This window comes from Homarus americanus, unplaced genomic scaffold (genome assembly GCF_018991925.1).
Source record: "Homarus americanus isolate GMGI-L3 unplaced genomic scaffold, GMGI_Hamer_2.0 scaffold52512, whole genome shotgun sequence".
In the NCBI taxonomy this organism is placed as follows: Eukaryota; Metazoa; Arthropoda; class Malacostraca; order Decapoda; family Nephropidae; genus Homarus; species Homarus americanus.
The window spans coordinates 17753709-17770653 of NW_024735442.1; the positions used below are offsets into that span (position 1 = coordinate 17753709).

At 40.0% G+C, this 16945-nt stretch overlaps 1 protein-coding gene across 1 annotated transcript in view; it reads right to left on the minus strand.

Annotated features, from left to right (window-relative positions):
- The window catches only part of LOC121871107 (periodic tryptophan protein 1 homolog), a 32806-nt gene that overhangs the window by 2906 nt on the left and 12955 nt on the right, over nt 1-16945 (minus strand). Inside the window, exons 6-11 of the mRNA XM_042373259.1 lie at nt 14185-14298; nt 13416-13590; nt 12488-12646; nt 11950-12064; nt 10490-10580; nt 3454-3687 (exon numbers count right to left, since the gene is read on the minus strand). Of these exons, the coding sequence (XP_042229193.1) occupies nt 3454-3687; nt 10490-10580; nt 11950-12064; nt 12488-12646; nt 13416-13590; nt 14185-14298 (888 nt within the window). The remainder of the gene's footprint in view (nt 1-3453; nt 3688-10489; nt 10581-11949; nt 12065-12487; nt 12647-13415; nt 13591-14184; nt 14299-16945) is intronic.

Consider the following 16945-nt stretch of genomic DNA (forward strand, 5'->3'; position numbering starts at 1 on the left):
GTCTACATAGTTGACAGATCGCGCTAACATTGCCAAAAATGTATCTTGTGTGTCTAGCATTCATACACAACCCCACCCCCAAAAAATTACAGGGGTATTTAAATTTGTTACTTTATGCACAAATTTGCATATGAAAACCCTGAAGTGATAGTTTATATCACATGCAATTTTTGCGTATGAAAACCCCAATTGTGTAAACTAGCTACTGTATAGTACAGTATTAAAGATTTTTTTATCATATACAGTATAGTCTTGGTTTACGCGGATTTTCTATACACGGTTGGGCATTTACGCGGCATCTGTCCAGACGCGCCAATTATTAGTTATGCGGTACATTCCTGAATTTACGCCGGAAGCGGCACGGACAAGCTGCGTGCTAGGTCGCTCTTACGTCACTGCTGACGTTTCGGACTGTGATTGGGCCGTGCATCCCCTCCGCCACGAGCTGTGATTAGTCTAACTTAACTTGGCGTGCCCTACCACCAGAGGGAATAAGCCGCTGACCTTAGAAGCATTAGTCCCATTGTCCTCTGTCTCCGCGTATACAGTGCTCTCTCGTGCCCGCTAATCTGCTCAACAATGGCTTCCGCTGGACCCCCACCACCCCAGAGGAACCTTGAACTACCTGGCCCAAGCCCAAGAAGATACGATGCACCTTAAGCTATGAAGTGAAGTACAAAATTGTCCAGGAGATAGAGAAAGGCACAAGACAGGTGGATCTCGCCCGACAATATGGAGTTAATGAATTGACGATCTGCACCATCAAGAAGAATGCCGGCAAGATCAAAGAACACATGAGCATCACAAAGTCTGCAGGTGCATCGATGGTGAAATATTGTCACAATAAGGTGCTGCCCAAGACTTGATTCGTCAGTCAAGAAGGAACATGGCGGTCGACACGCGGGCAGTGCAAGACTACGCGAGAGAACTCTACCAATCAGTGGCTAGAAAAATGGGAGTTGCAGAGCCCAAACCCTTCACTGCTTCCGCTAGGTGGCTGCAAGGTTTCAAAAGTCGTAATAAGATCACGAACGTTGAAATTGTTGGTGAAGGAGCAAGTGCTGACCGGGCTGCCGCCATGAATTTTCCCCCATTCTTACGAGAAATTATGGAGGAAGGACAGTACACCGACGACCAAGTGTTCAACATGGATGAATCCGGGTTGTTTTGGAAGAAATTGCATTCCAAGACCTTCGTAGTCAAGTCTGCAAGCAAGTGTCGGGGCCGGAAGTTACAGAAGGAGCGCATCACCGTCCTGTTCACCACCAATGCCTCCGGCACTTGTAAGATGTTGTCTGTGATCCACAAAGCCCGCATGCATCATGTCTACAAAAATATGGACATGAGCAAGTTAAATGTCCATTGACTAACCTCAGGGAAGGCGAGGATGTTCACTGGTCTGTCCCTCTCCTGGTTTGAGAACTGTTTCGTTCCTGATGTGAAGAAATTCTGCAAGCAACATAATGTTCCATTCAACATTTTGTTGCTCCTTGACAACACACCAGGACACTCGCCCCTATTGTTGGAGCGTCACCCCAATGTAAAAGTGGTCTTCCTTCCCCCTAACACTACGTCGTTAATCCAGCCCATGGATCAGGAGTTGATATGCAATGTTAAGGCTGCTTTCTCCACAAAGAAGTTTCGGCTCCTCAACAACTTCACCAACACCAAGGATGAATTGCAGAACCTTCTGAGTGGCACCGATAGCGAGGACGAGGATCCAGAACAAGATTTGGCAGACCATGAAGTGCGAGTCAAGCAGTTCTGGAAAATGTTTAAGGTCAAGAAAGCTGTTGATTTCTTGGTGGATGCATGGGGGCAGCTGTCTGTGGCAACGATTCGTCATGCGTGGCGGCATGTGTTGGAGGGTATCCCAGGTTGGAGGCAGAGTCAAGCGGTGGCTGGTGAGGCTCAGTCTGTTGCTGTGGCATTGGACATTGCAAGAGAGGTTGCACAAAGTGTTAGAGCTGCAGGCTTCTCTGAGACCACCAACGACGACATCCTGGAGGTAATCAGGCAACCTGAGGTGACTGCGGACGAGATGTTGAAAGATGATGACGTCAGTGAACAGCCAGGTTACAGAAGAACAAGAACAGAAACTAACACATGATGATGTGAAGGAGGTCATCGAGTTTGCTGAGAAAATCAAGCTCATCCTTGCCAAAGACCCAGTCAATCATTGCTATGAAGTGTCAAATAACCTTCTGTTGAAATCTATGGAGCCGTATGTCCAGATGTATCACGACCACATTTATGCTAGCCGTCAACGAAACATTACCGAGCTCTTCACCCACAACCCACCACAGCCACAGCCAGCCCAAGTCAGTGATAGTGCAGATATGGACTTTGAGGGGTTTGACACAGAGGCCTTGCTGGCCTCTGTGGTGGATAGTGATACAAGTGATACACCCGAGAGCCACTAATCTGCACTCTGCCTCGGAACCAGCCTCCCATCCCTGTGTGTCCAGCCAGCTCTTCTACTAACGTAAGTGTTAAAAAACCTAATATTATTGATATTTCTCTTCTATATTAATTGTGTGTGCATACCACCATAAAATTAAGATGTTATTTTTACTGCAACGTACGTATTGTGTCGGAAAAAGGGTAGTCTGGGGGTCGGCCCAGTCTCTATTTCAATTAATCCCATATGTTCTGTTATTTCGTTTAAACGTTTCGCGTTATAAGCGGACCTCCACGGGTTTAATTGACCGCGTAAAACGAGACTATACTGTATACCCGATTTTTGTTAAGGGCAAGAATTTTCTGATGAAAAGTTTGAATTTCTTATTTTGTTAGTTTAAATTTTTGACATATCTGTGGTCATTAATTGTATACAGTACCAGTGTCTGAATGAAAATGGTGAAAATCTAGATTTTGTTCTTATCGCATATTTGGCCATTAAGTGAAACCCTTATTATACATTTGACAATTAAATGCAGTACAATTAGCAACATATAAAGGTTGAGGACTGAAACTGAAGGACTAATTATATTACCACAGTTTTGGGGATGTAGAGAAGACAGATGGGTAAAACTACAAGCTTTCTCTTCTTGTAAGGGCAAAATAATGAAAGATATGCAATAAATGGAAAAACAGTTAAAGGAACAGTATAAAGTGGGAAGTCAAGATAGAGGCCTGTGTACCACCAGTGACTGGAGATGTAGGCAACTGTCTTGTACACAGCCAAGAAGCCTTTATGAAAAGTGTACCTTGATTTTTTATACTACTGTACTGTACCCTAAAATATATATACTACTATATAGAATAATATAAATGTAATAAATCAAGACCATGACTGCCATCTTTCTAGTAGTAAATATAAAACAGCTATTACATTACAGGTATATGATTACAATCTTATGGTCAGAAGTACTGTATAACCTTTATCAGATGGTGCAAGATTCTTGACATACTATAGAATTGGACTTATAAAACAACCAAACATGTACTCACCATTGACAGATTCACGGATATCCCAAACCTTGAAATTATTCTCCTTGTTGTCTCCTCCCATACAGAACACAAAAGGAGTGTCTGGGCAAGATGCAAGGCACTGTAAATGTCCAAGTGTTGGGCAATGTTCTTCAATAAAACTCGGTTTTCCATCGGCAATGTCCCATAGTTTAACACTTCCATCATATGATACAGTGACCAAACAACCGGGGCACTGAGGACTCATTCGTATACCTGCACAAAAATACACATTCATGAGAAGAATTCAAAACAATTCATGCAACATTCCTCAACGTACTGTACCGTACTTCCTCCAATTCCATGTGTCAGATATTTATAAGATTCATTAATTTGTTTCATGACTGTTTATCTGTGAAGTCCTGATGAAATTAAAAGCACTAAAGTAAACATGAGAAATTATAACATATAAAACGAGACAGCTTTCTTAAAAACTAGTAACAAAATATATTTCACCTGTCATGGGAAGAAGAGTCAAATCAATATGCTGTAAAATTGTCATATAAAAATATAGAAGAGAAAGAGTATGTCTAACTGCCACACTGAATTACAGTAACTTTAATTCATTGTGGGAACCCTGGTTCACATTGTCATTTAATAAATATTAAGATTGGATGGACTTACACGCATTCCCTGATTTATGAGAAGGTTCAGTTCCTGAAAAAAGTTTCATACAGTAGGATCTTAAGTTTAGCGAGTTTTAGATTCGTGATTCATATGTTTCGAGTCACTTTTAAAATTTCCAGCCTCTCAAAAATAGTGATTTTCATTACCAGTTTCGCGAGTCATTGGAGAGTGGGCAGCTTGCATTGTCACGGTCTTTTGTTATCCGTCGACCCGCCGTGTTTTTTGTTTATGGCAGTTAGTTTGAATGAGCGAGCTGTGCAGTGACCTTGGATTATATAACCCGTTGTGCTTAAATTTAGCGAGATTCTTGTTCAACTATTACCGATTCTTGTGTATTAGTGTTTATTGTGTATTAACAATGAGTGAAGTGCGTAATGTAAATGTCGGGAGCGGTTCTGGTGGTAATGATGGCCATAGGGAAGGTCAACAAGGAAAGCCCCAAGCCAAGCTTGACTACCATAAGGGGGTCAAGAAGAAGAAATACACCCTTGAAATTAAATGAGAAATGCTTGAAATGATCAAAAGTGGTGCTCGTACTTGTGAAAACATGTGTAGGTTCAACTGCCCCATATCAGCCATACGTTCTCTTAACCCCCTAGCTAGCCCCAGGCTAGGGTGCCACTGGCCATGTGCTCCCACACAGTGGTAAATCGAGAAAAATCAAAACTTTTCTCAAAAAATATTTTAACCTTTTTAAATAATAAAACAATAAAAAATAAGTAAGAAAAACTATATATTGACCCTCTAGAAACTTCCCTGTGGCAGCAGTGGTGATGGAGATAAAAGGACAGTGTTGTTTTGACAGCTGACGCTCGTGGTCACTACGCACTGAGCGGCCATTTTCCGCTTGCCTTTGTGTTCGGGATGGCCAGTAATGCATATATTTACTGATCATAATACTTATTTGCTATAAACAATTCATTTAGAATATTTTATTTGCATTATTTTTCATAAAAAGTGCTCGGCAACACACATGCAGTTGGTCACCAGGCTGTCTTTGTGTGTGGTAGAGCAAGTAATGCATAAAATAATAATTATTCCACAAATAAATACATTTACAACATAATCATTGCATTACTTTTCAGTAATACTACACTACAATACAACTACACTACTTTTAGCAATATTACTTTGATACAACATGATAAAATGGACAAACAATGAAAATGAAACAAGCAAAAGTAGGTAATTACATTCAGGAAGCTTCCCTGCAGTCGAGCATGTGGCGTGACAGGCAAATAGTCACACTGGAACCTGATAACCCGCGCTGGGCATTTAAACAGTAGCGTGAAAAGGCGAGCGTTCTGGAACGTCACCCAGGGTGCGCCAGTCGGGCGTTCCGGTTTGTCACCCAGGGCGTAAGGGTTAAGAAGACAAGGAAGCCTTAACTGCTTCTGTGAATGTATTCTCAAGATTTTCGAGTAACAGGACGTTCTCCGATACTTCACAATGAAACCTACTGCTTGTTATCACAGAACACTACCTTCACAAGTGGGTGGAAAGAAGAAACCGTGAGCAGGGCGACCTGTCTGGGCCACAGATAAGGCATCAAGCACATGTTTATTACGCAGCAGTTGCACAGAAGAAACGCGTTAACTCTCCACCACCGTTCAATGCTTCTGTTGGTTGATTGGCTGCCTTTAAGAAGGGTTATGAAGTCAAGTTTGCCCACTACCATGGGGAGAGTGCATCGGCTGATGTCATAGCAGCAGAAAAATATCTACCTGTCTTTCAAGCTCTTGTGAAGGAGGGTGGTTATTGCCGAGACCAGGTCTTCAATTGTGATGAAACCCTAATTTTCTGGAAGTGCTCACCAAAGACCACTTTCATTGCCAAGGATGAAAAATAGGCAAGGGGTGTAAAGACTTCAAAGGACAGGATTGCAGTTTTATTCACAGCTAATGCAAGTGGAGATTTCTTGATGAAACCCCTGATTGTTAACCGTGCTGCCTGTCCTAGAGCCTTCCGCCATGCCAATATGTCGCAGCTCAATGTTTATTGGATGTCTAATACGAAAGCTTGGGTTATAACGTCTTTATGCACCGATTGGTTTGACAAGCACTTGTTCCTGACGCCCAACAGTACTGCTGGAGGAAGAACATGGATTTCAAAGTGATCCTGGTGATGAATAATGCTCCTGGACACTAAGTTTCTAATTGGACACCACCCTAATGTACAAGTTATCTTCCTTCCTCCTAACACCACATTGCTTCTGCAGCCATTGACCACGATTTCATCAGTTATGTTAAACTGTTCTACTATCAGTCACTCTATAAAGACTTTCGTCAGCAGACAGACTCATCAGTTGATTTAAGACAAAACGAGGCAGAACTTTCTGACAGTGACCAGGCTCTACCAGCTAACCATTAGGAGGAGGAGGAGATGGTAGATGACTCGACTCCTAGCACTCCACACCCCTCAATTGTGAAGTATTATCAGTGGGAATTTGGGAAGAAATATAATATTAAAAATGCAGTGGACAGACTTGTTGAGGCATGGCATAAGAGTAATGTTACAACACTGCTACATGCATGGAAGCCTTTGGTCCGCTAACTCCGAGGTAAGTGGGGCAGAGCAGACCGAGGCAAGCGGGCAGAGGCAGTCCGTGCCACAGCAACACTATTGGACACAGTGGAGGCAGCGCAGTCCGTCCCAGCACCGGGATTTTCGGACAGCAGCCGACAATTGAATAAATGTTGGAGGAGGATGAAGAACAAGAACAGCAGCAAGCAACACAAGAGGATGACGTTAAGCCTGGTGAACCTACAACACGCCAGCTGACTGAGTTGCTCACAACCATCGCACTCTCAGTGAACAGCTAGAAGAATATGATACCAGAGATAAGTATGTCATAGCTGAAAATTGTCAAAGAAATATGTAAAGCAGTGGAAAACCATATATTTTGATTATCAGCGAGGCTAACTACCTATAAACAATTAATATTTGACGATTGGCAAAAGTCCTGGGAAAATGAACCAACAAGTCATAAGCTAAAAATGATCAAATCATCAGGTTATCCTTGGTCACCGTCAAAACAATCCTCTCGACATCACGAAACTATTCTGAATCGTCTAAGAATTGGGCATACGCGATTGACGCATGGCCAACTCATGTCTTCCCCTAATGGAGCCCCACCTATATGCTCCAACTGCCGAACACAAATAACAGTCCAACATATTCTCATTGAATGCCCTATTTATAATCGGTATCGAACAATGTGCTTCACTAACCCTACAATGTAAGATATTTTAGCAGAGACCCCAAAATTTTCCCTAAGTTCAGTTTTGACCTTTTTGAAATACTGTAATCTCCTCCAAACAATATAACACTAAATTATAGAAACACAAATATATGTTAACTAATCCCTCTGGCCAGCCCTAGGAGAGACTCAAATGGGTGTCAGTGGTCTGGTTAAACTAAATCTTGATGATGATGATGATTATCGGCGAATGTTCACTCTACAGTCGCAGGGGTGGTGGTGGAGGTTTGGGGGGGGGGGGAGGATCCACTTGCAGTTCACTATGAATACATGAAATAGGAAGGGTTTCTTGGGCAGTTGATCCAAAAAGATTTACCAAAACGTTATGTCAGAGTAATAATACTTAACCTAGGTGTTACTAATACCATTAATTTACTCTAGTATATAAAAGCCTGCATCAGTTACCACAACATAATATTACTCTGCCATTTCAGATATGCCTGCAGGACGAGCAAATTCGTCGGCAGTGATTGCTGAGCGAGGCCAAATCATCGGGATGTGGAGAGCCGGGGCAACTGTGCCGAACATTGCTCTCGAAGTGGGGAGGAGCACCAAGACGATTAGGAGGTGGATCCGCCGGTGGGAGGAAGAGGGCTCAGTGGAGACGAAACCTCGAAGCGGGAGGCCACGAGTAACGTCGGCAAGGATGGACGCCATGATCGTGGCAGCTGCAACGGCATATCCAATGCGAACATCAGTGGAGCATACAAGAAATCTGGGCCTCAACTGCCATCACATGACGACGAGTCGCCGACTTCATGAAGCTGGGATCGACTGCCATATTCCAGCTCACAAAGGGTGGCTAACACCTACTCACAAGGAGTGTCGACTCAGCTTTGCATTGGAACACCTTCCACATAGAGAAGAATACTGGAGAAAAATTATATTTACTAATGAAACGGTGTTCAGGTCAGTGGGAGCCGAAGCAAGGCAGTGCTGGCGGCCCCCCAACACACGCTACCATTCAACATTGCGCAGTGAGTGGTAGGGTGTCAGTATCATTCTGGGGGTGGATGTGGGCACATGGGCCAGGTGAACTGGTCAAGATCAATGGCCGTTTCACTGGTGAGCAGTATGTAGACATCCTGGAGCAAGTGCTAATTCCTACAGTCCGGGCTATGGCAGTTCCAGCCCCCCACACTATCAGGCTGGTTCATGACAACAGTCCCATTCATACCAGCAACATAGTGAAGGACTACCTCCAGGATCACCCTGAAATTGAAGTCATAGACTGGCCAACACTAGGATGTGATATTAATCCGATTGAACATATTTGGGCCATGATGAAACGTGATTGGGATATTGGGGAGCAGCGAACCTGCGCAGCAATAGAGGCCAAAGCTTACGACGTGTGGGAGAGTATACGTCAACGACCAGGGGTGTGCCTGAAGCTGGTCGACTCCATCCCTAATCGCCTTGATGAAGTCCTGAATGCAATGGGTGACTCGACCAAATACTAAGATGTGTGTATTGGTGTATTGTTTGGAATTTAGTATTGTTTGTAAATACAATTAATATATTTTAATTCACCTACAGTGTTATCTTAAATCCATGTCCTTAATGATGTCTTAAACTATATCGCATGAAAATTCATAACAAAGTAACTTAACAGTCACAAATTATGTATTGTGTGGTATACAATGATCTGTATGACACGTCGTGGAATGTGTTATCTTATAACACAATATAATTATATAGTTACAATTGCTACCATCATTGAAATGCTCATGATGTTCAGCACACAATATTAACGGTAACTGAGCACGCTCCAAAATATATGAAGCTTGCATATTGTGGTGGGGTCTTTAAACACTGGAACTTGGAAGAATTGGAACTAGATTAAGTCTGAATACTATTTTACAATACTGATAACTTTTTCACTCTACTCTTTTTAACATAAGTATATAATTATATAATATTGCATATTATCACAAATATTTATTTAGCAGAGGATGGGTGGAATATAAATAAATATTACCATAATCTCTTTGTCGGAATAACAACAAAATTGTGACGTGGTCGCTGAGTAAAACTAGCTGACCAAGGCCCTTCACCCTGATCCTTGGATATTTCACTTTTATCCTTAATATATTTCATTCTTTAAAGTATCATTGTGACCTGAGCGGCAATAAGCACCCAGGGCACTGCACCTGTTCCATGAATTCGTAACCAAAAAGAAACAACTGTAAGACAAAACGTAGTTAAAAAGGCAGCTTGAAATTATGGTGGTATAAATAATAAATAAACCTGCCTCTCATCCAGCCCCCCCCCCCACCCCCCAACACACACGACAGTGGGCAACATCTGTTGGCCGACCATAGCATTTCCCCCAGCTGTTTCGAAACTTCAAACTCAATGTTATTCGAAACCTCACTGTGGCTGGGTAGTGGACACGATTTTTGTGCACAATAGTACATGTCCTGTGTTAATGCTCGTCAGCAGGCCCTTATTACTCGGTACCTGCACAATGCCCAGCCTGTTACTAATACCTTGGAAACATCACTTTAGGAGATGATGATGGCACCAACGATGATGATATTGAAGTGTTGGTGACTTACTGGTGGATGAGTTACCTCAAGGTGGATCTGATGTTGAGGTTAGAGGTGGTGTTGATGAAGGAGCAGGGAGGAAGCAGTAACCAGCCCTCCCTGACTCGGAACCCATTAACTAGCCCCATCAAGTACACTGACTCCATCAAGGTAAGTTATTCTACAGTACGAGTGTATATATATATATATATATTGTTATCAACACTATGTACAATATAATATGTATGAATACATTACAGTAATGTCATTTTCTTGGTGGGTTGTAGGTCATTATAGGGGGGTTTGGGTGACACCGCAGAACTGATTAGGGTTAACTACGTGTATTTCAATGTCACTCGTTTCGTGATTTTAACTTTCTCGACACTAAAACCGGTACTGATTAGTCACGAAACTTGAGGTCCTACTGTATATAGATTTTTTGGGGGTAAACCGAATCACGTTTTCCCATAAACTCCCATTATAAATGTTGAGATACGTAAAAACAAAGGTCACAAAAAATTCACTGTGCCATGATTTCAATAAAATTAAACAATTCAGTTGACAGATGATCCATAAATAAAACACCAAGAAGAATAAATCTTACCTGTGCAAGCTTTATTGTGTGCATTCAGAGTCCATAATGGCTTTTCTTGTCGTGCATCAATGCCAAACAAAGTCCCTTGGTCTGTGCTGACCTGCGACAAATGTCTGTGATCAATATGCATATACAGTACATTATTCCCTTAAAGCTTGCTGGGGTTAGGTAAAATGGACCCCATGAGAAAGCATAATCCAAGAGTTTTTCATGTCAGTCCCAGGAGTGTGCAAAATACATATAGAAATAGCTTTATGCACATGTATAACAACATTATGTATGCATAAGACAATATAATAAATATGAAATAACATAAATAAATAAATGTAAACATGAAATAACACTGCAAGGACATAGGTCCACACAGTGATCGTAGTTGTGGTATTGAGAAACATGATAGCATATAGCTAGTGATTTGGCTTTGACAGTACAGTAAACGATTAAATCTGCAAAAAATCCTTTTCCAAAATATACCTTGCTAATTATAGGGTGCATCTTATTAATAATAAATACAAAAATGAAATAAAAGATCAAGATTGAAATGCAATATATGCATGTTGTGTTGAAGTGAGAGAAACAATTGAGACCCTGCAATTGTGTGTAAATGAGGCAGAAAGTCAGATCAGCAATCTGGGACTTGGTCACAATTTTCATGATGTCATATGGCAGCAGGGTCTACCATTAGACAATACATTATGTTACCAATATCTTCCCAGGCGGTAGTACCTTTAAGGGAATACTGCATTCATTAACATCCCATTGCAATAAAACAAAATTAAAGCAATTTCAATGCTGACACAAATAATACTGATCTCTCTCTCATATAATTATGTACTTCACCATACAACACATACCATATGCTTTATTCTTTTTCAGGCACATGAGCTTGTCCTGCAACTGAAAGGTGGCTAGATATATAAGTACAGTACAGTATGGTATAGTACCTGAATTAAATACTTGTACTTCTCTTTTACAGCTGTAATCATGTCAACCTACAGTCAATCCATGGCACACTTTGGTATTTTTGTGTTATTTTGGATGCACTAAAGTAGTTAAACACATTACAGGGGTTATTTTCCAATTCTAAGAAAGTTTTTTTTTGTGCCCATTTCAGCTGTAATCCTCAAAATCTAAACACTGTACAGGAGGTGCCCGGGTTATGAACAGGTTCCGTTCCTGAGGACTTTCTTAGATCGAAAATGTACGTAAGTCGAAACACATGCTATGTGCATACCGTACTTAGAGAACAATGTTTAAAATCCCACTATATCACAGCCTAAGTCCTTATATACAACTAAAATCATTTAATTTAAGATAAAAGAAATAGAATGACAAAATACAGTAAATGAAAGTATAAGCTAAGTCATCGGGTAAGTAAAATACCCTGTACTGCAATTTAAAGTTTAACCTCGTTGTATCGGCGTTTGTTCGCAAGTCGGAGAGCCCCCGTACTTGTATAAACAACTTACCACACAGCTGTATTGCTTATCAGTAACTGTTTCCCAAATTACACACTCAACCTCCCCATCAAGCTTCCAGGTTTTGCAGGTGTCACTACTGCGGCAATCAAATATTCTTGCTTTTCTGCAAAACATTAGATAAAGTTCATAAATACCAGTATGATTTAGATTGAATAAATATCATCTACAATATAAAATTTTGTGGTATGAAGGCCTGTGCCCTGGTGGGCTAATCCCATAAAAAAAAATCTAATTCTTTCTTGAAGGGTGAGCTGGTGTCTCTTAAGTCACATAAATTAAAAAAACACAAGTGGAACACCTTCCAAAGTCAACGTACATACAATAAACACTAAAAGGAAGATGTAATATTTAAAAAAAGAAAAAAAAAAGAATCAGTTTCACCTGTGTCCAGTTTTATGCACAAAGTAACAAAATAAAATATTTCATAAAAGATAATTGATTCATGAGTTAACAAGACAATGCTATACAGGTCCAGAAGCATAATTTTTAAATATTAGAAAACAAAGAAAAGAAAATTAGCACTGACCCGTCACAAGCGCCAGTTAGAAGAGTGTGAGCTTCATTGTGGTGCCAGCTGATGGATTGAACCTTCTCTTCAAAAGATGTTAATTGCTGGGCAACTGTGCCCTGCTGAAGGTCCCATAATATGACTGTCTCATCGACTGACCCACTGGCTAATATATGCCTGAGAGAAAAATATATACACTGTATCGTATTTAATTTATCATATATTGTATACTGTATATAAGATACACAGAAATGTGGGAATATTTTTAAGTCTTCTACAAAAGTAGTATGAAGATTTTTTTTATTTCTATCTATTTACGTCCAACATGGTAATCTTCTTAGAGGACGGTGAATCATGAACAATCTCCTCTATACAATACACAATAACTTGATAGCTTTCTATATTCTCCCAGTGTTATCCCTTAAATTATTATCATAAATTCCCCTCATTCTACCTTTGTTTTCTTTTAATGTCACAATTACCACACTAAAAAAAACACATCCTCTTAATGATTTTTGTGAGAGTAATCCTTTAAGTTTCATACCATCATTACACAGTATAGTACTGTACTCCATCTTTATTTTATCACGCAAGTCTTTCACATTCCTGGGTCTCTCCCTCTTAAATTATCATCATTATTGCTTTATGGTCATTTCCCTTCCTTGTGTGCATTAATTACTGTTCAAAGAGCCTAGGTACATCATTTATACCAAAATTCAGGAAACGCCATGGAAATTTGTTGGACAAGTTGATGTTACATAATTCTGATTAAGGACAAACAACTTTAGGCTGTTGACAGACACACACACTGATTCCTATACACTTGGCACCAGGACCATGAGGACAGAAAATGAGCCTATCCAAAGAGAACATTTTGAGCTCCCTTAAGGGAACTTCTCATATGGAATGAACCACCAAAAATACAAAGAAAATAACAAGAACTAACTCGGCATGTCTGTTCCATGCAAGGCTAAGGACTGGCTCCTTGTGTCCAGCTCCAGCAATCTTCTTTTTCTTCTTGCCCTTCTTACCAAGGGTGTAGGCTGGCTCCAGGCAGTCTACCAGATCCAAGTCCCAAACCTCTATTACCGGTGACATGCTCCCAATAGCCATCATGTTAGCTGAAAAATTTGAATAAATATTCATTACTTCATATTCCATGCACTATACTGTAGTAGTTTGTACTTATTCAGAAATCTAATACTAAACATGCAATATACAGCTGAAGTACATAAATCCAAAGGCCAGCATAACTGAATTCGGCATAGCTGTAATACTCAAATTTATACCTACAAATTGACCCTAAGGGCACATCTGCTTATCAAGAATTCCCACATGATCTCATCAACTTTGTTATAAACATGGCTGAACAACTGGAGCTGTTCCTCATGACTGACTGGGTGCTTGTGCCCAGTCAGTCATGTTCCCTGCATGTCCAATGAGACTGCATTTTCTTAATGTTTCTTTAGAGTGCTGGTTTATTATGACTCAACGATGTAAGGGTAAGGGATTGAGTTGATCTTATAAGGTAACCCCCACCCACCCACCCATCAATACACCTACCTCAGCCCTGGATGGGGATAACAATAATTCCTAAAATCTTCCATACATGAAAACTTAAGATGTCAAACAATGTAACCTTAACCAATGTCAGAGCAACATCCTGAACCCGATATAAAGCCAACTTTACCACACTATACGATACTGTACTGTACCTGGTTTAAGCTGTTCATCTCCTGGGTCATAATTGAGCCACTCCATACAAAGAGGAACAGCAGGAAGCAGAATGTCATGGTGAACATAAAAGCTGCTTCCCTCTCCATTATAAACTGTCATAGATGTAAAAAACAGAATTTCACATAATGGAGAACAAAGATGTGAACATTTATATGCATAGAAAACCAAGCATTAAAGAATGGTGAAGCTCAATCAAAATCTATATTCATCAAAGCCTCATAATTTAAGACCATAACTTTCTCAAATTTGGCTGTCAGATAATTTAATGCTATCAAACAAATATTTATGATTATGGAAAATCCAACATCTTAAATATGAAGTATGAAATTCAGGTGGTCCTTGTGTTGACTTCTCATGTGATATGGGGAGCTGTCCACCTGGCGTCATTTCCGTAGTTAGTTCGTAGTTTATTGACAAAAGTATAAATTCATGGTAAATATATACGAAGAATTCAAAATACATTTGTCCAACAAAATATTTTAAATCAAAACATAACATGTAAAGGGCAATTTCAAGCTTAACTATAGATTCCTAGTACCTCATGTACATAATTACGCGGTACATAATTCAGGCACATATACATTTTCATTTAAGAGTTCACTGATACTGGAGAAAGTCAGCCTATGATACCTTTCACGACAATGTGCAGAGAGCAGACAATCAATCAACAAATGTCGTTCATTTTGTACATGACTGTCGTTGCACTGACATACTCTCAACTCTGCTGGTGTGCGACGCCACCTGCCTGTCTCTACTTTAAGGGTGTGACATTAGCCTCAGCCTGGTGAACGACTCACGCTGAAAATCCGGAATAAATTTCTTACTTAAGTATACCTCATGCACTATCATAAAAAGGTTCAGATTGGATATGTATGTAGTAAATTTTGTAGCGCCAGCTGACTTCTCCATTACCAGATTTGCCACTCTGCCTAATGGGTTTGTGTTACAGTCTAAGGTAATTGCTCTCACCATGAATCTAAATCCTGGTGTATTTGCTATCCTACATAAATCATATACAAAATGAAGAGGTTGTTCCAGGTTCATTATCTCATGTTTTGATTTCATAAACTTGCATTTCCTCTTTGCAAAAATGTCTTGCACTGGGGGAATACCTGACTCGATCATGCACAGATTCATACTCGTGTTTTTCCTCACGCCTAACAAACACTTCACCAGTTTATTATATTGTCTTTCCAATCCTTTCAAGTTATTGGTCAGCCACTACTCAGAACTGTAAAATAATGATGACGTTACTGCAGAATCAAATACTTTTTCTTATATACAAATGGCATTTAAGTGTTGGCTGCACAGAAAATGGAAAACTTATTGACCGTGGCTTCACTTGCTGTCTGGTGCAAAGACAGTACACTATCCATTTTTCCAGAGTCGGTGAACCAAACCCCGAGGTACAAGTACCTGGGTTGTACAGCTCACATCAATTCCCTCTGTCGTCAGAAAATGTTTATCTCTTTCTTGGCTGTTAACCACAAAAAAATTTAGTTCTCTTTTCATTAATCACCATTCCATAGTCTTAACAATACTGTAATACAATGCTGAGTTTCTTTTTACACATCCCCGTATTTGTTGCCAGTATTACAGCATCATCCATTAATAGTAAACCATGTAAGTTACCCAAGAAACCATCTGTAGCAAATGCTCTCTTTATCAATTTTATCATATGAACAATATATATAATATACAATAAACAGCTCGTCGGAGCTCCCTGGCGGACCCTGATAGACGCATCAACTACAGGGTGTATTGCTGCTTTTAATACATTTTTTGTACAAGTGGACACGGACTTTATCGCTTTTAAAATTATTTTTTCACATCTTAAACTCTTAAGGCGGTCTATCAGCTTCCTACGAGGGAGTGTCATAAGTTTGACTAACTAGAAATAACACATATAACATAATTTTTTTATAAACAGCATAATCACATAATAACCTTAAAGCAATAATCTGTTCAATACATCCTCTACTTTTTTGTGCACTGGCTTGAAATTTATCTATATTACATCATAACCGAAGTCTGTTCAATATTAACGTATCATATATTTTCGCTGGAGTATCCATTATGCTAATTCCTCTATAGTTATTACATATCATTCTGTTTCCAGATTTAAACAAAACAACCAGTTTGTTTTAACACCACATCATCGGATACCGTATGACAGTGAACACAACATTACATATTGTCAAGATAAACAATATCCATGATGCAGGTAGTTTACTAATTATGCCTGTGCATATTCCACTGTAACATCTGTTTTTGTTCATGCTTTTAATAACTTGGTCCAATTCTTCAACTGTAAACGGGTCATCTAATACTGGTATGTAGGGAACATCCTCTTCACTATCATCAAATCCCATGTCTTGGACATTCATTGGGTTTAAAAGTTTTTCAAAATGTCCTTTAAATTGTTATCAATCGGTTGTTCCACATTACATAATTCAATGATTCCTTTCCAATTAATCGATTTCCAAATCAATTTACAATCATTTTCATCCAATAATATTTTCCATCGCGGTTGAGCCTCGTCCCACACGTTTCCATATCCTGGTTGTTGCTTGGCGAACCTGTTAGTTGTGTTTCATAATGATGTGACATCCCACTGAGATAGCTGAGCCGATGTCTTCGCCACCAGTCACGTTGGGTGGTTCCACGTCCCGTAGTGCACTCGCCAGCTCTTCAGTGTCAATTGCCTGATGACACAGACTCTTCCATACTTTGTACTGT